The sequence below is a fragment of the Anomalospiza imberbis genome, chromosome 3 (assembly GCF_031753505.1).
Source record: "Anomalospiza imberbis isolate Cuckoo-Finch-1a 21T00152 chromosome 3, ASM3175350v1, whole genome shotgun sequence".
NCBI lineage: Eukaryota > Metazoa > Chordata > Aves > Passeriformes > Viduidae > Anomalospiza > Anomalospiza imberbis.
The window spans coordinates 46,411,059-46,431,735 of NC_089683.1; the positions used below are offsets into that span (position 1 = coordinate 46,411,059).

The 20,677-nt window shown below is 38.3% G+C and overlaps 1 protein-coding gene across 2 annotated transcripts in view; it reads right to left on the minus strand.

Moving 5' to 3' along the window:
- The window catches only part of CDK19 (cyclin dependent kinase 19), a 121,020-nt gene that overhangs the window by 89,787 nt on the left and 10,556 nt on the right, over positions 1 to 20,677 (minus strand). For both annotated transcript variants that reach the window (XM_068184254.1, XM_068184252.1), the window contains exon 2: positions 12,005 to 12,080. In XM_068184254.1, the coding sequence (XP_068040355.1) occupies positions 12,005 to 12,080 (76 nt within the window). The remainder of the gene's footprint in view (positions 1 to 12,004; positions 12,081 to 20,677) is intronic.

Here is a 20,677-nt window from a genome sequence, read left to right on the forward strand (position 1 = left end):
TCCTTTTGCCCCAGCTTTTAATAGCACAGTCTCTTACCTGACTTGCTGTGCTTGGATTTTGCACAAAAAAAAAAAAAAATCCATCTAAGGAAACGGTTGTATCTCTTAGAAAAGCCCTTCCATCTCTTACTCCACTGCAAGCATCCTTTTATGCCACTGCCTTCAGATTTTTAGGTATTTTAAATAAACAAAATAAATTTATGTGATCTGACACAGATATGATGGTGCAACAGGATTCAGTGGATCATGACAGAGACACTAGAAATATAAAACAGAAAAGACTGGATGATCTAGAGAAAAAAGGAGTGATAAATGGAAGTTTCAAAAGGCACATGGATGAGTGCTATTTTATAAACTGCAAAAAATTTTTTAAAGCATCATTCAGGAAAATCCATGCAAGGAAGAATCCTTCCTTTAAATTTCCTTCACTATTCACAGCCTATGAATTGGACTGTATGTAACAACAAAGCAATTAGTTTAAATACTGCCAATGCTCTCACTGGTGATAATTGGTTGCTTCTTGTAGGAACATCTGTTCCATCTTTCTTAAGAAATGAAGTACAGGCCCTGTTACCTAGACAACAGAATCCTTCTGAGCATCATGCACTGTAAAAGGAAAATACCAGCCTAAGTCACACTGTACAGTCACTCTCCCCACCACTCCCTCATCGCCGCTAATGCAGCCAAATGCTGTGACTTTTTAACATTAAGCCCATATTTATTAGATCCCATACAAGCCCACTTTCACATGCACTAAAAGCAACAGCTGTGTCACTGTCCTTTGGCCAAGCAACAGTCACTTTGAGGCTTTGTGTTCAGCCAGTTTCCACCACCATGACTGCCAAGTTGTCAAGCTGAAAATGCTGCAGCTTATGAGTACTCTGAGAGCAAGTCTTACCAAATCTAGAATTGTCAGCTCAGGCCCCCTGAATGTGGTGCAGAAAGAGTCACTTTCACTGGTATCCCTCTTGATTGCTGGAGCTATTCTAGCACTAAAGGGACTCATCCCTTACGGACACTCACTAGTGTCCTCTAGCCAAATTCAGGAGAGAAGCAGCAGACTAAACTTTGAAGATGCCTTTTGTTGCCTTAAACTCACCACAATTCTATAAATAGTGATAAAATGTTAACACCAACAAAGTGCACCAGGTGACCAAATTCCTTTGCATGCTTTAGCAAGATGGACGGATTTAATTTTTTCCCATCTGCATGTGATGGAAGACCAACAAACACAGAAACTGAAATTGTAGAATCATTAAGGTGAGAGAGGGGCTTTTCACAAGAGCATGTAGTGACAGGACAAGGGTCAATGGCTTTATACTGAAAAAGGGTAGGGTTGGATTAGGTATTAGGAATATATTCTCCATTGTGAGGGGGGTGAGACACTGGCACAAGTTGCCCAGAGAATCTGTGGATGCCCCATCCCTGGCATCCACAGTGTTCAAAGGCCAGGCTGGATGGGGCTTGAAGCAACCTGATCTAGTGGAAGGTGTCCCCACCCATGGCAGGGGGATTGAAACTAGATGATCTTTAGGGTCCTTCCCAACCCAAACCATTTGATAAATTATGAAACTAATCCCAGTGAGAAAGCATCATAGATCTGTTTTCCAGGCCCATCTCAGTTGGGGGAAAAAAAAAAAAAAAAAAAGCAAGCATGAGCTCTAAAAGTACCGAGGATAAAAAACAAAAGCTTGAAAATGGTCTGGATTTCAGATGCCCAGAAAAAGCAAAAAATAAATCATCCATTCATCCATCCATCTGGCCTTAGACTGAAAATCTGAACAATGGAGATAGCTGAAAATTATTAAAACATAAAATCACAGTAGAATTCCTTATTTTGATTGCACAGCTTTGAGCAAAGTTCAGTGAATTTCAAATGTGAAACAGTACAAAAGACAATTTAGCAACAGTAAAGTATTTTTTAGGCCACAAGTATAATATTTAGAGACAGAATGTAAAGCTGCAAGGATCACCCATCCTCAGAAAAATTAAGCAGACTAGGCAAAAACTAGGCAAGCAGAAAATCACTAATACATAACAAATATGTCAAAAAAGTCTGAAGTGCAAAGATACTAAGGCAAATAAGGATACTGAACAAACCTTGCAGCTTGGTTAGAGAGATATCATTAATCACAGTAATAAGCCTTTTTAGGGTAGGAGCTTAGAGAAATCAAACCAAAATGGATCCAAGATAGAACCTGATCCAAGATAGCAGACACAAAACCACTATATTGCCTGTAAATATTAAAGACATCTAGAGATAAAGGAAAGCAAGGGAGATAGTACAAAAGGCAACTGAGGTAAAAATGAAACTAAAGTAATCTAATAAGCAAATGAAAATATGGAAAGACAATGACAGTTGAGAAATAAACTTTCCTGGGGCCATGGGATGGAGTAAGTTCATTAGCACAGAAAGAAAAGGCAGGGACTCAATGTCTTCAAGAACTGGCAGTAGATCTCCCATTTCATAACTGCCTCCAATCAAAATCATTCTACTGATAGCTTTTTTCAATATTCTACATATTCAAAGAAACCATAGTTTTTCCCAGAAGTATAGCCTGCCTGGATTACATTAACTTCAGTATGCTCAGGTGGCAGCATATGAAAAAGCTCAAGGTCAAGCACACTTGTGGCATATTCACATACCCACAACTCGGTACATCCACTACGTGCAGGCAACAGGCAGCTTCCAGGAGGCATCCTGACACCGCAGTGACAGAGGAAGCATGAGCGTGATGCTCTTTCTACAAGTCAGAAACATTTTGCCAACTAGATGGCCAAATGGAACAGAGAATAACACTATGATGCTCACACCTTTCTTATCAAAATGCAAACAACGCATCACACTGTAAGATGCATCACAGAATTAAAGACACCAGGCTACCCACTTTGTGTTGTCCTCTTGATTACAGTGTCAAAACAGGAAAGGCTTCCTGTGTCTTAAAACCCCCATACATTAATGTCTCAAGTCATCATAAGGACAAGAAAAATCTCAGTAGGGTACAGTAGAAGGTGTATTTAAAAAGAGCTACTTTTCAGTTTACCACAGAAATAGACGCAGAGGTTCACAAGAAAACACACACCACACTGAAACTGTTCACATAATGGAATTCAATTAAGTCAATAAAGTTTTAGTAGAAGGTGACATTTTGCCTTCGATAACAAAGCTGACTACAATTTGCACACAAAAACTTGCAGAGTAAAATACAACTGCAGACTAAAAACACAATCCACTCAGCCATACACAGGTAATTTATTGAAAAAAAACAATATTTAATCAAATTCCTAGAATTTTTTTTCTTCCAGTGATGAAGAAAATCCATTCATTTGCAATCCAGTCATCTCTGTTCTGTATTAAATTTATCCACTTTAGGCACTACCAATAGTATTTCATTTCTGCCTCACAGACTCCATGGGAACCAAGAAGTCTCAGGCAGTTTATGGATCTGGGACACCAGAGACCAGTAAGGAGGACATTGTGTTGGGAGTACATTACAGAGACATCTGATAAGGATGGTGAAGAGGGTAAAGTCTTCTCTACAACTCAGAGAAGTCTCTGATCCACAAGCCATCATTCTTAGGAGAAGACATCTACCTCCTTGACAACTACTGGGATTAACTCAGTTAATTTTGGGAGGCTAGCAGGAACAGTTTCTTGATATACATACTGGAAGGGCCAATAAAGGTAGCACACAGATGTTCTCCAACAAGGAAGAACTGGTTGGAGATTTGACAAGGTAGCTTTGGCTGTTGCAACCATCAACTACGCCTGAGCATATTCAGCACAGAGAAGAGAAGGCTCCAGGGAGATCATCTGAGGCTTTCAGTTCTTAGTACAAGGGGGCTTATATAAAGTGAGATGGACTTTTTACATGGGCAGACAGTGATAGGACAAGGGGGAGAAGAATTTTAAATTTAAAAAGATAGGAAAGATATTTTAGAAGTTCAGAAGAAGTTCTTTACTCAGAGGGTGGTGAGGAGCTAGAACAGGTTGCCCAGAGAAGCTATGGATGCTCCATCACTTGCAGGGTTCATGGTCAGGTTGGATGGGGCCGTGAGCAAACTGATCTAGTGGTGGCATCCCTGGCCCAAGGCAGGAAGGATGGAACTAGGTGATCTGTAAGGCCCCCTCCAACCCAAGCCATTCCATTATCTTATGATTCTAAGATCCTGAGTGATGATGGCAGGGCACAGACCTGGAGTTTCAGAACAGCGTACTTCAGCTTACTGAAGAAACTGGTAGGTAGCCACAGGAAGCAGCTCTGAAGAGCAAAGTTGCTCAGGAAAACTGGCAGATCTGTTAAGAAATACAAGTAGACCTGTTTGGCTATGCAGACTGTCAGAGTTCAAATGCAAGTGTATAGAGAGGTGCAAACAGGGACAGGCTACATGGGAGGAGTTTACAGACATTGCCCAGGCATGTAGGGATGCTGTCAGGAGAGCTGAAGCTCACCTTGATTTGACACTTACAGGGGGTGTTGAGTGCAACAAGAGCTTCTCCTAACATTGGTTGTGAAAAGCTGAGCAGGAAAATGTGAGCCTGTTTCTAAATGAAGTGGACGATTCAATAATAGGAGTTCCAACTTTAAAATAATCCATCATCTGATAACTCATGCCATCGCTTCTCAGCCTGAGGCATAAAAGTAGTTACATGTAATGTTAAATTAGAGACATTCTAGTTATGCAAAATCAATATATTAATTCAAACAATTTTACAACTCCACAGAGAATAAACTGAAAACATGGACAAACTAATTTTACTTAACTACCGGGAAAGCACAAATGAAGGAACATAAGGAAAATATGCAATGTGAAAGAAAGAATGAGAAACAGAAAACTGAAAGTTTATGGCAATTTCAGAAAAGAACACAATTTACAAAACATTCCAACTGAAGCTTTAAAGCATGTAAGTATATATGTTCACTTGTGCGCACACACACACAGTCTTGCAGGGAGTATTTAAGTTTGGCAAGTATTTAAAAATCTCTTCTTTACATTATCGGCAACTCTGGTTTTCTTTATCTGAGTGATAAAGTAGCTATTTGCTTTCAGTGCATTGCTGCCTAAAGCTTAATCTGAAGCAGTTTGGCTTTGGTTTTTTGTTAATTTCTGCTGAAGGCACCACCAGTTGCTTTTGCATTTGTGTGTTCTGCAAATATTCAGAATCTGAACAAAACAGCAAATTCAAAGTGAAAATAACTGAGCCTAAATAGCACTGAACAGTCATTTTCCCTAGTCAGCTGCACTGGGAATTTGGATTATATCCTAACTGATGTCAAGTATCAAACTCATAGAGATGTTTCCTCGGCTCATACCATATTAGAATGGGGTTAAAGCTTCCTTTTTCTTCTTTTTAATGTACTTTCCATAGATGTATTGATATTGCTCTCCTGCTTTGAGCAGAAACACAACTTCAAGAAAAGAAAAGTAACCTCTGCATGAAAAGAAGTTGCAAATTTTGCATTTAGAAATCTAAAAGCAGAATCATCCTTTTCCTTTCTCCTCTGCATGCTCTTTTTTGTTGTTAAATTGCTGAGGGACATATCTGTATTTAAGACAATGGAGCTGACTAGCTGCTTCAGATGATGCTCTACTTTTGCCCAATTTCTTGATATAAAATTGTACTTCAAGCTGTGAAATTTTATTTTCATAAACACTACAGTGTATTTATGGACTGATAGAAACATCAACTTAATTGATTAAACAAAAATAGTTTTATTCCACATATTTACTACTTGTGTACTTTTTCATTTAATGAAATTAATTGTTCTTTCAGGTGCAACAAAATAAAGAAAACAAAAAATGTCCACAAAACCCTTTTGAAGAATAACCAAAGCAGGAATTTAAGTACTCCCTTACACAAGAAGCATTTAAATTACACAGATTATACAAGATTATACCATGTAATACAGAGAGCTCTTATTCTTCCTATGGCACACAAAACACGAGTTGTCAGGTAGCTGAACCAAAAAACCTTTTTCCAGCTGATTCACAATGCATAGACACTTCTAGCCAACACATGCCTCAGCTCTCTAATTAAAATCCCTTCAAAAAAAAGGTTTTTTTCACTTATTTCACTACCTCCAGCTATGGAGTGGAGGTAGTGAAAGTTTGATCCAGGGAGTGGAGTTTCAAAGTTTCCACAAACAATCTTTTCTAATTAGGTAGTAGAGAATTTATGGGGAGACTTTACATTGCCAAATATTCTACTCATTTATTCTGTCTTGGCATGGGAAAAGAAGTCCTGACATTCAAAAGGAATCTCCTACAGCAAATGTACTCAGCTACACAGATGTTTTTTAAGCCTTTTTTTATTCAACCTTGCCTCCAACAAAGCCAGGGACCAAAGTCTACATAAGTCTACACAGCAGCAAATACTGCAAGCCGCTGTGATAGTCGTGGATAAAGAAAAGGTCAATAGAGCTGAAGCACAGAATTTGTACCTATTATGAAATTTTATGCAACTTCACTTGAAAAGAGCCAATGGCATTACAAATCTTTTACGTGTTTTATAAATACTGAAAAGTTACCATTATTCCCATACAGCTGACCTTTTCCACGTTACTAAGAGATGCAGAGACAGGTCAAAGATGTTTAAGGCCAGCCTGGTCTACAGTCTCAAATTAAGTAACTTCAAGTTTATCTCATTTGACTAAGCAGTTTCCAACCAGGGAGGTGAGAGCAGCTCGTAAATGATGTGCAGCACCTGACAGAGGTAAAAGCAAGTAAGTTTTACTAGCTCTACCAGCAAGGCACAACACATCCCATTGAGTCCCAGTGCCACGCTGCCAATGGCACCAGAGGAAACACATGGCAAAGGCACAAAGTGCTTCAAGATGGAGATGGTAAGTCTGGCTGACTTCCTTGGCTCAGCTTCAGCACCACAACATCACAGCATAGCCAAACCCAAGAACAGGGGGACACAACCCCAGAACTGCCCACACGGAAAGGAAGGCCATGGACAGCAGGGAGGCAGAAAATAACGTAAATACAGTGAGAAAGTGCCACTTTCAAGAGAGCTGACAAACACAAAAAGTTCACAAAGACGTATTATTTAACCTGTAAGGCTTCTAAAACTTTGTCCACCCTCAGAAACCAAAATATTTGTATGCTGTAGTACTTTGGAACATATACTGCATGAGTAGGCAATATGCCTGAGAATGATTTGTGCATGCTAAATTGTTCAACTGAGCTTTCAGTAACTCATTTAACATTATAGTCTGAATTTACTTTAGCCTGTACCCATAAATGCAAGTTTGAACAACAAAGGCCAACTAATGCTCCCACTAGTGTGCCACAGCATGCTGGCACCATTTCAAGGCCTCCCAGAAGGAGCAGCCTTCCCTAATAACCAGCACACACAGGCACAGGATGTGGCAACTGAAATGGTTACAGGATCCAAACCCAACATTCACACAGGGCAAAACAGCACCAATTTAGGGCACTCCTTAAAAAACACTAGGCTAGCAATGCTGGTTTGTGGCTCTGCTTCCCCCATTTATATCATCTGCAACTGCCCAGTGTCTTTTTTTTCCCTCTACAGGAGAAAAAAAAAGAATGAGCTATAAAACCACCCTGATATAGAAAAACTGAATTACATTTAGAATTAAGGTCACTATTTACAGAGAAGAAGGCTAGAGTTGGTTCTTTATCCTTGGAAGGAGGGAAGTTCTCATTGGTGAGGGTGCAAAAAAAAAAGCTAGAAGGACCAGAAGTTGAACAAAACATCTAAGTCTTGACTCAGTCTCTGGTTCATGTGAAACCTTTAGTAGAGTCATTTTTGTCTGTGAACTGTGCTAGTTGCTCTGTGAGAATATTATGGAAGATACCATTAAAAACCTTACTAAAGTCAAGATAAACAGAATCTACAGCATTCACCCCGTTCACCATGCCAGACATCTTCTTGTACAAGACAAACAGGTTGGTTAAGGATTATTTTCCCTTTGAAAATCCATGCTGACTACTTCAACTCACCATCTTGTCCTGCATGTGTTTGGAAATGGTTCCCATGATAATTTGCTTCATCGCTCTTGCAGCAACTAAGGTGGAACTGACCAACTTGTAGTTCCCCTGATCCTCCTTGGAGACTGGAATGACACTTGTTCTCTTCCATTCACCATTATCTTTCTAAGATAACTGAGAGTAGTTTCATAAAGAAATCCAAGCAGCTCCCAGCACTTGTGGGTACAACTCATCATGTACCACAGACTTGTGTATGTCCAGTTCAAGTGCTCCCTAACCTGGACCTCCTCCACCAAGGTAAGGCTTCCTTCCTCAACTTGCTCTCTGGTCTCAAGAGCATGAGACTCCTGAAGGCTGTTAAACACTGAGACAAAGAAAATATTGACTACATTGGTCCTTTCCATACCATTTATTCCCATACAGCTGCAGGCTCATATTTTCTTTAGTCTTCTTTTTGATACTCATGTACATGTAGAATCCTTTCTTGTTATCTTTCCGGTCCCTTGCAAGACCCAACTCCATGTCAGCCTTGGCTTTTCTAACCCCTATTCTTGCAAGATCAAACAGCAACTCTATACTTCTCTTGTTCTGCCTATCCTTCCTTCCAATTCATATTTAGTTCCATTTCATGTCCAGGTTCAACAAGGAGCCCCTTTCTCATCCATGCAGGCCTCCAGTTGCCCTTGCTTGCTTTCCCCCTTGCTGGGGTGGAACTTTCTTAAGTTTGGACAGGCTGATCCTTGAATACCAACAAGTTTTTCTGAATCCCTCTTCTCTCCAGGGCTGTATGTCACAGAATACTTCCAAGCAGATAGCTGAAGAGGTTCAAGCCTGCTCTCCTAAAGTCCAGGTCATGATCCCGCTTTTTGACATGCTCCATTCACTTAGTGAATCCCATCTTCAACCTCATTATATCAGCTAAGTAAGCCAATAACAATTGCACTGAAGTTCTTCCATGCTCAGGGACAGGATACATATCCATATATTTACAATTTACATTATTGGTGAATAGCACTGACTAAGAAATTGCTTATTACTTTTTTTCTGAATTAAGTTTTCCCAAAATCCACTATTAAAAGTTTATCGTCTCTTTACTGTGAAAAACAAAGTCCTTGAATTAACTTGAATGTACTCTCACAGGAAGTGAAGCCTTTGGGACTAGAAATCTCAGATAAAGCTGTATTACCCTTGTGCTTTTTGATACAGAAATACCAAATTCTATTACCGCTACCTGTGTGCAGATATTTAAAGTCATAGCTTTTGGTTCTTAACAGATGACGGCCAAGGTATTCAACAAGAAAAATAGCCTTAATGAATAATAGTCCTCTGGTCTGTTTCTTGTGTCTCCACTTCTTGTTCTAAAGAACCTACTTAGATAAGGTAAGGGAAAAATGTAAAACAAAAGCAGCAGAATTAAAGTCTTCCCTTCAACCCACCTCAGGTTCCAAAATAAGCTAATGCAAGCCCGGAGCTGAAAGAAATGTCACATTCATTAACTAAACAATCATCTAAATATAGAAACACTATGTCATTACTCCCATTCACATTTTACAGCCCCGCTTTTCAAAAAATGCTGTCACTTAAGCCAAGCAATAATCTGCCTCATAACAAGAACACTGAAATAGTTAGCATTTCAGTTATCTTCAGAACACACTTGAGTTACAGGGAACTAATTCGGTTTTTACACGCTCACAGAATTCCTTGAGGTATAAAGAGTCCTTTCTAATACTTTCATACTCAATACAACAGAACTGGCTGAAATAAGGATTCTTTAAGCAGGGATCACCCTACAGCTGAAATAAAGCAACAATCACTTGCCACAGGAACCACTGTCTATATGATGTTTTTACTGATATAAACTTTCTTCCAGAAAAAGCTCCTACAAATGAATAGCAGTAAGAGAAACTTTATGGGTTTCGAAGTCCTAAGCAAAGACAGACCAACTTGATTTGTAATATCAGAAGAGAAGAGTCATCTGCCTTTTCCTTTAGGGAAAGCTAGCCAGCAGATCCTATTATAGGGACCTAGGCAATAAGACACACAAAATGGTCTTGGACTGTAAAACTGAATGCCTTTCAGTTCAGCAATATATTTCTTGAGTACAATGTCAAGTGTCTAAAGTTTACAGCTCTATTAAAATATTCTGAACATACATACACAGAAACAGGTACACTGGTGATCCTGTCATTTTTTCATCTTCCAAAGTGGGATTTGGGTTTGTTTTGCTGCTGGAGCAAAGGGGAAGGGTTAAGTACCAAAAGAACTACTCACAACATTTTTTTAAATGGCCTCTGTCCAGACTGATAATCTTTATTTAATCAGTAAACATTACCCTCCTTGTCACCTATCTAAGCCTTTAAATACAAGATAAGCTATTGATGCATTATTTAGAAGTCTGTTTCTTTTTATGGAAAATGCACTTGATTTTGGCCGTATGACAAAAACTTGGTAATTTTTTTTCAACTATTTCACCTTTACCTTTTTCACAATTCTAATATTTGACCTGAAATTTCACTGAGGCAAATGCTGATGTGCTGCATTAGCTCAGGTTACAGAGTTTTACAATAAGGTTTGAAGAAGAAGAATGAAATCTAACTCATGGAATAATTACCAGAAGAACCACTGAAAGCAGTCAAGTAACTTACACAGTAGATGCCAAAATTCACAAGCTGTACTGACCTTTGTATAAAGCTTCGCTAATTAAAAAAAAAAGATATATCATGAGAGTTAAAACATAATTTGACACTCTCTCCTTTCTTACATTGTTTTGTCCAGGTAGACAGAACCAGCTCCATATTACAGTGCTACCATGCCCACAGGAAATTCTCCTTCAGACTAATCCACACATCTCCACAGCAGTAGAATTTAAAACAAAGGACAAAAATCCAAGAAACAAAAACCCCTCAATATTGTCAAAAATGACTCTGCAGTACCAAGAATATAACCTAGTACTGATGTTAAAAGAGGATTTTCTATTTCCTCCAAAGGCAGAAATATTAGCAAAAAAGGTCACTGGGTAAATCCGGTGTAAAGTGACTGACAGCAATGTGGCCACCTCTCAAATCCATGAGTGACCTTGACCTCATAGCGATAAGCACTTTAAAAGGACAGCAGTTTTATCTGTTAAGTCTCTTCATACAGAATCACCATGGACACTACACTAAACACAACCCAGTGGTTTGTTCAGTTCGTGGACACCATGAGTTTCTAATGCCTCACATTGTATTGCACATCTGAATGCTGTATTTCAATGCAACACTACCAGATTATAAAAAGCTTTAGGCACAATACTAAGATACATTCAACAGCTGACTGCATAGTGACAGCAGTAAGACAAGGTAAATATTTAATCAAGCAAGTGCACTTCTTTTGCAATGCAAGAAATACATGCATTACAAAATTCTACTCAGTATCCAGAATTTTGTTAGTAATGCACATTTTCAGACATAAAAAACATTTAAAGATCAAATTCTACCTTTATTTACAAACACTTAATTTTTACCAAATTTGAAGGAATAATAGGTATGTAATAAAAGACACATGTAATAAAAATATAATTAAAGCTGTTTTTCATTTTGTTATGAAATTTCCTTGTACTTAGCAAAACAAGTTATAAATGAGGAGAACAAACTGTTCTCAGATACTAAAGAACAAGTCACCATTAGTCTAAAATAAAATACATTATTAGTAAGTGGACTTCAGATGGTAGTTGTAATCTTTCGGAACCTTTTTCTTTCAAGTAATTTTAGAAACATTCCTTTATAAAGTAAGTCTTCATTTAGAAGTTCAGATTTATTTCCCTCTCAACACATAAAATGAAACAAAATTTTATCAGAAAGAGGCATTGCTATTACCTGAAAAGAACTAAAAGAAAATTATGATTTTAAAAGCGTCTTTAAAAGGCTCAGATCTGAATAAACTTCCATGCTTGCATACTTTAAAGAAAACATTTGGATAATCTCTATGTTACTTAATTCTAGGAAAATAAAATACCTGTCGAGTAATAATGTCAGTAAAATTACTTTCATTTATGTACACTTACTGCAATCTCTCTACAGGCCGACATGGATATCCCTGTACCTTCAATTTGCTTCAGTGCATACTCCTTTTCATCTTTTCTGCACACACATAAAAAAAAAAAAAGAGAGAAAGAAAAATATATTTAGCTCTGACTTACATTACACCAATCAATATCAGTATAATGATGAAACACTTCAATTTGGTCTGGATCAAGAAGCTGAAAAGCCAATCTGCTTTTATGCATAAATTATACTTTGATATGAAAAGCAAGTTTTCTTTTAACCAAGACCTTACAGATCCCAAACAAAAATTTCTTTATTAAAAAAACTGGTTAACCTATATCCATTTCTCTCTGAAAATAGACATAATATCTGCAGATAACCGAAAACACAAAATTTTAGAGGACACTTTCTGATACTGTCTACTACTGTGAAAGCACTGCAGTCATATCCCATGCCTGGAAAATTCTTCTGGAAATATCTGGGAATGACAAGCTTTTTTCTTGATTTTATGAGCTACTCTCAATCTACTTTTATTTCCAAAATACTACTATTTTAAATTAATTATACAATAAGCACTGGCTACTGACAGATCCCTACAAAGCACATGAAACGCTGTGCTCTGATGTACAAAGAGAATATGAAAGAATTTAACCCAAACACTGTACTATCCTTTTAAATAATCACAGCTTGAAGTGATTTAGAGGGACCACCAAAAGAACAAGAAAAGGAGGTAGAATCTTGAAGCTTTCATAATATAACAGAACCAGCCTACAACATGATTTTGCAGGATTCAGCTGTCAGTGACAGATGTTGGTAGGCACCAATGCCCAAGTGTTGATGCCCCTTTGCAGACTCACGAGTCACAATTCAACAACCCACAAGCCCCTATCCAAATTCCCCATGGCACTTCTGGTAGACCTCAGTTAGCCCTTCTTCCAGTCCCAAACCATTTTGTTTTGCCACACAGAAAGATGCTGAACTTGCACTTGATTCAGTCTCTCTGGCTTTGAACTCCAAGTCTGTGCCCTGCCAGCTTCAGCCTGTTTCCCACCTTCCACCAGACCCTCTCCCTCCAAACTTCATGGGATAAGAAGTGACTGAGTGGAAAAATGTGGGGACAAGACAAGATAACGTGAAATAATAGCTGTCTACACATATTATAAGTAACACAGGCAAGCATTATTCTCACTAATTTTCAGTAGCAGCTAAACCCTCAATGCATGTCTATAATTAACACTGAGCGACACTTTTTGAAATAAAATTTTAAACAAGAAAAATTCCAGATGCTTTCCAACTACACATGAAAACGTGTAACTTCACAGGTAATAAGATCACACCTTATCTCTCAGGAATTGTTTCTGATTTCATTAATTAGTCCAAATTTTAAACTGTAAATAATAAATGCCCATCCCCTCTTATACATGGTCCTGCTGTCTATGCAGAGGTTTTCCATAACTGCAAAGTGTCAACTCAATTAACTCAGGTTGCTTACAGAGACTGTGAAGACAAAATTACATTGTCTGCAGAACCAAAACCAACTCTGGATATACAGAATTGATCACGGCATTTAAACTATGGTCATGTTTAAACTATGCAGCACAAACAATCCTGTGCACAACTACCAGCTGGAATCCCAAAGCAATGTAGCCACTGCAGCACTGCATCACATCCTTCTTCTGGCACATCTACTGAACCAGGCACAGGACCACACTGATAGGGCCACCCTTGAACTAGTTCTACAAGCAAAGCATTTTATCCAGTTACTCAGACTTTCACAGAGTGAAGGTAACAGCAGAGACCAGACACTTGGCACACACTGCCTTCAGCAGCACTGCTGAACACCACCACCATGGCAAGGCTGTCAGCACTTGACAGACAGCCACTCCGTGCAGGACTTCATGATACGAATGAGAAATTACGAAAGGTGTTTTTAAAAAACCCCAACCAATCCAACAACCTAAGGTATTACAGCATGTGGGAAAATGAGGCAGTCTTACTGAGCTGCAACCCAGATAGTTCTGAAACACTGGAGTCTGTAAGAAATGAGCAAAAATAAGGATAGTGCAATGCTTATTTATAATAAATGGGTGGCAAGGATAAAGAACTCTAAAGAGATCATATTCTTGGCCTGAAATTTTTTTTACCAACAGCTTTGGAATCATAAACACAGCTTCCTTTAGACACTATTTACTTGCTATGGCAGAAATGCAAGTCTATACAAATACTTTTCCAAAGTTAACTGTCCTTACTATGGAAATATAATAGCTAATTAAAGCACTTTCCAAAAGATGTCCAAAAAATACCAAGTGGTATTTTAGCTAATAATATTTTGTATTCAAGACAATTTGAAAAAGAAGGAAGTATATTCAAAACTTCAAAAGCAAGTCAGCCAGTGCAATCTGATGAAACACACTATTCTGGTTATTCAGTGAAGTGTCCAACGAAAAGAACACATAGGTACTTTAATAGCTATTTCCCCACTTGTAAGAATTCAATAAATAATATCAAATGGTGTGTGTGATAGGTGAGTACACTGTTCAACTCCCTAAAGACCAATGCTGTCACAAAACACTTGAGACGGGGGAAGTACTTATATTTCATTTCAGAAAAACTCTAGTGAACTCTAAACACATACCAAGAAATTGTACAGCATTACACAGCAGGAAAGTTTTTATAAATCCTTTTCTGACAGATCCTATATCAGCACATTTTTTACTGGAGCAAAGCAAGCATGATCAAGTTAACACCAAATCCAAACAACAACCACAAACCACACAGCTCTGGTATGAGGCAAAAGACACCCATGCCAGGGATAGCCAAGCAGAAAGCAAGGTCTTTGCCCACAACCATTTTTATCTGGTCTGTAGAAACACTGCCTCAGGAACAGGTCAACTAACTTGAAGGTCTTAACCTCCAACTGTAAGGGAGTTTGTCTGAGGGCAGGAAGCAAGCAGCACAGATCAAGGTTTAATCAAGCAGGTTGTATCAAACAGCCACCCCAGGCTGATGGTGGCAATGTGTTCACCAATCTGAGCAAAGAACATAGCAAAGCAGAACTCAAAGGGAAACCTGTGAGCTAACAATTTTCATTAATGCTTTGCAAACTAAAGCAGAACTTGCCTGATAAAACAAGCACCACATCACACCACTACAAGGCTTCTCTAAGCTTCAAGTTCCCTTATCCAAAACCAGGGGTTCTGGTTTCAGAAATATTCTTCTCTAAGAGGGATTAACTTTTTACCAAAATGACACTGCCAGTATGAGATACCGCCCTCCTGAAAACTTCCCAAACAGTATTTCAAACTGCCATAGGCAGCGCAACACAAAGGTCCTCATGCATGTCAACAAGGATTGAGAACATTGCTCCACTTTAAAAACTTGGTCTTCAAGATCAAGGTTTTCTTCCTCACAATAAATACCCCATTCTGCAATCCTTGAGGTTGCTGTCAATATTTTAATTGGTACTGTGCAAAGGAACACTGTTCTCTTGCCCCAAAAAACTGTACTCAGTGGTTGATGTCCAGCTGTACTCAATAAAGAAAATGAAAATGTGATTACTACTGCTTCTGGGTAACACTTTCAGTTTCCATCTTCCTAATGCTTTGGAAAGAACAAAGTACCGAATTCACTTTAAAAAAAATGTAGCTCAGAAGACTTAGAATAATTACAACATTTCAAAGGAGCTAAACTCTCTTAACTATTGCAATTGTACTTCAGAGACCTCCCATCATATGAGAAACTACTTTACAAACAAGTGAATGGAAAACTAGAAACAACTTGCCTGAGACCATAAAAAATAGGAAGATTTGAAAATAGTGCATAGTTCAAACAATTGTTTTATCCCTATTATTCAAATTTGAAGACTTTCAGTGATGGTCTCTCTTGAATTCACAGATAATTTAACATGCATCCCAACCTCAGAATTAATTATCCACATCAAGGAACTGGCTTGAAAGACTGCAATCACTCTGAAGCTAGAACTGTGATTATCACATCAATTAATACAGATATTATCCTTACTGTATACACTAATAATAGCTGCCTTAAATTAAGCGCACAGTACCATAAATAAATAATAATTAAAGCGCACATTTTCTTAACCAAGAAAAAGTGCACCTTAAAACCATTTCAAGACTTGGCTAGAAAAAAGGTAATAGAAAATAACAACAATTCACGCCTGTAACAACACTAATGGAATTTAAGTATTTGTGACTTTGTAGGACAAAGCCTGGGAACACTATGGAGTTCAGTGTCCTTCACAGTACTGTCTGGAACACAATGTCCACAGGGGTATCTGGTTACATTCTGATCACTTTGTTTAATTGCTGCCAGACCACATTAACTCAATCACTCAGCAGGAGATCACAAAGAGTTGCAAACCTTTTTCCCCCTGAGAAAAGGCAAAACCATGACACTGAAGTGCAACTAGAAGCTAACTGAAAACCTCATCTGGAACACAGCAGCCAAGCCACTAAATAGATCATGCTCAGCACTGGTTACGTTAGGCAAGATGCTCATGGATTTAATCCTGTACTTAGCACATGGCCATAGCCCTTTACAAAGGTAACAGTACCAGAAAAGTAATCTATGACTGACTGGAAAAAGGGACACCATCCTTTCCAAAAAGTAGTGAGTTCTTGTGCTTTTGTGTTTTTATGGATGTAGAAGCAGTCACTAAGCCAAAAGAATTATTAGATCAAAAAATCTACACATGGTGTCTCTAGGGTGCATGTTCTTTATCAAACAAGGACAGTCATTTTCTTTTACCGCTATCCTCCAAACCTATCGAGCCTTATCCAGTCAGCAGCTCAGCCAGCTCATTTTCATCCACATGACAACCAGTCACAAATGACAGAGGCTGTGAATCTACAGATTGATCTTAATTTATTTATTGATCTAGACAGCAGTATACACTTTGTACTTCAATGCACTGCCATTAGTTCATTTTGAGAGCTACATAAGAAACACAAAATTTAAAACAGTAAGGATGGCAAGCAGAAATTTGAAAAGAAATCCCTGACTGCATCTGCCCTTTAAAAGGTTTGTCTTTCTTCACCTTCATAGGCAACAGCTAAAACGTCACAGCAGCTACAGGCTGCTCCTACAACCCAGACCCAGACAAGTAAACTACAACATGAACTACAACTGGCTGGTTTTAGCCATGAAAAGAATGGATTTAACCAGCAGGTGTGTACCTCATTCTGCTGCTGTGAAGAGTTTCAGTAATGTCTGTGGACTGCATAGCTGGCCTCTATGCTGATGCATCCCTCCAGAGGTTTGATGGGAACTTTCTTGGTGTTGCAAACAGAACATCACATGTGTCAGTCACAGGAAAGGACTTCTCATACAGAAAGAGAAGACATGTATGTCACCTGGACCTGGGCTTTCCTCTTAGTGGCAGCGTTGCAAAATGTGGAATATGTAATATTTTCTTAAGAAAAGGATGTTCTTTAATGTTTGTATGCTTTTAAGGCTAATCATCAAGATGGGAGATTTAGTCTGTGAAACAGACAGCAGCCCACAAGCTCTAAGTGATGTGCAGCTGTTAGAAAGACAAATTACTGGTTGGTAGAATTGTCTTGCTAAGCTTTAGGGCCTGGCAGGTTTCAGGGATGTCACACCCAGAGGGAAGTTAACAAAGTGGGGAGAAGGATGTTCCACTGACAGCAGACACAAGGAATGCAGAATTTATGGGCCACAAGGGCATTGGGCAGAACCCCCAAGATAAGGAAGAAACTAATAAACCTTACCCAGCACCTGTGCTGGACCAGCTCCGAGTGGGTAAAAGGTAATTCTGCAGGGGGAGATCCCAACCACCAACTCACAGATCATTGACCCAAAAACCCATCAGCCCAAAAGAAGAGAAACACCATGGGACTGATTAGCATGAGAAGAGAGAATCATTAACTAATAGAAGATAGAACACCAATTACTATAAGAACTATGAAACTTGTAGCCAATGAACACTAATTCCTTTGTTTGCTGACACAAATAAATAGCAAAAGGTTTTGATAGTTGCTGTGCTTGATTTGTGGAATTCCACTGGGCACCCAGGCTTGCAGAACTCTGAAAAAAAAAAAAATCGGTATCTCTCTCAAGTGTGTAGTTATTGGCTTGTTGCCCACTGGGTAACAAAACCAATTCTTGTGGACAACAGCAGGGTGGTAAACCAACTTCTCCATCAGGCAGTAACTATTCAATCTTTAAAGGCTGAGCTTGTATCTCATCTGAAACATCTACCAGTTAACTTGAGGAGTCGGAACAATGCAACAAACTTACATCAAACAGGACAGTCTCTACTACACAATATTAAAAAGAACTAGAGTGAAAATAGAATGTCCAAGGCTGATTCAGGTAAACAGAAGGAAAAAGGCTTTTTGGAATGGAGACAGCATGCTACAGTTAATATTACATTTCTGGTTTTGGGGTGTTTTTTGGGTTTTGGGGTTTTTTGGGGTTTTTTGTTTGTTTTTTGTTTTCGGGGTGGTTTTTTTTTTTTTTTGTCTTAAGTCCTTACAATCTCAATTTTCAAAAAGGTGCTTAAGTGCTTCTCAGTTCCATTGGCATCACTGCCTGATGATACCTACTGAACTCCACTAGGTCTCACTCCAAACATCAGATGACACCAGATAGCTCAGTATACACACAGAATAACACAAGGCAGCAGCACTTTTCTCTATCTTCTGCTACCCCCAAGACTTAAAGTCTACCTATGAAATCCTTTAGAACAACCTAAGAATACATCTAAAAGGCAGAGGTTTGTGTGTCATTTTAGATGTTACTCTTCTCAAAATGCAACAATACCAAATTCCTGAATGCTGTATGGTTTACTACTCCATTTTTCAATAATTGCCAATGTGATTGACTTGCCAATGTCAGGCATAAACACATGCTAAAGAAGGCTAACTCAGGAATCATAATGTAATCAGTGAATTTTTTTAATAATTAGGGTTTTTTTCTTGGTTGGTTGGTTTAAAAAAACCTTTCAAGAAAATAGGGTTTCTTTGGTTGAAATTAGCATGCTAAGCTTAAGTCTACTATAAACTGGCATTCAAATACACAGCAACTGATTACTACAATTAGACTTTTTAAAAGATACCTGACTTTCATCACATACACTATGAGAAATAGGCAGAAGAACCATTACACACAGCTTTGCCTGCTGGAAAATCTGCCATGTTCCAGTCAGACTAAAAGACTTCATATTAGAAGTACTAACTGCATCACATTATTAATAGACATTTTGTGCTATCACAGCACCTCCTGAGAAATTGAAACAGATTTTGCTTTATAATCTGTAGAACAACCCCAAGTGTATCTCTAAATCACACTAGTGATATGGCTATCCTTCCCCTTTTTTACTCCTCTGTAAACCAGTTTATGAACTCAGGGGGAAACGTGTATGTTGAAGAACAAGGCAAGTTCTTAAAGTGATGCTAAGCTACTTGTCATTAAACACAATGCCCTTGACATTGCCTGCTTCCACAGAGCCTCACAAAAGATGCTGAATACCTATAAATCCCCCACAAACTTCACCTAACATATATGATGTGTTCTTCATGCATGAGGAGACAGCTGATTAAAAAGACCAAAAGTGAATCTGAGCACTGATAAGGTTTTCTGTCATTAAAAAAAAAGATGCTTTTTCCTAGTTATGATTTCACTAGACTGGGAGTAGGGAGTAGAGGTCTCTTAGTATCAATGTGAGGAGACTAAAAGTATTCCAGCACCATTATACCTAACTTAACTATATGCTCTTCTCTTTATTCCAGTAGTTTCTAATTCAGAAATTTAAAAACAAATCTTTGTAGCATAGATACCTTCCAACTATTAACAATAATTTCAGATTATTTCACATCACAGTCTAAGATCTATGTAATACCAGAACACTGGAAATCTTACTAACCTTAATCTATTAAAATTTAGCCTTTACACTGTAATAATAAAACTTTGTATTTGCATGGAAAGCACAACTTCAGTCAGTGCCACCCTCACTCCAAATTTATTGATGAAAATTCAGAGACCTCAACCAGCTACAGGGCTGTTGCCATTGCTAAAATTAGACTGATTCTTAAGTATCTGGAGTGACTGAGAACTGTGAATTTCATACAAGTACATTCATAGCAGATTGGGGTAAGCAGATTTGACAGCCTGTTTGTAAGGGTAAAAACTAAACTGTTCACATTAAACTCTGAAAGCTGTAAAATTATTCTGCTGCTCCAGGTAGCTTCTTCCAGCATTTGCTATATTTAAGCAGAAGAGAGAGCTGCACCTGATTTTATTTCTTTACAGACAGGCTTGATAACAGATAATGGATAGATTTAGGGAATATCTCCCTGCCTGAAAGGATACCGCATATGAGGATTTGCTACCTTAAAACAAGGAACAGCAGCAGCAAGGAGAAAAATTACTCTGAAATACAGAGGAAACAAACTTTATTTGTCAGCAAATTATGTACCAAGATCATAGAAATAGGGTCCTAAGACTATGCTAAAAAAAGAATCTGCCATTTGCTTCATAAAATCACTTAAGAAGAATGCTTGCAACTAACTATAAATGTGAAGAAATGAGCTGTCTGGTTTTGGAATTTTTTAAGTCCTAAAGCCATACTGTAATTACACCGTCCAGCTTAATGTGCATCAGAGCTCTTTTTATGTAGTGTTAAACCTGGCTAAATACTGCCACTTTGATAG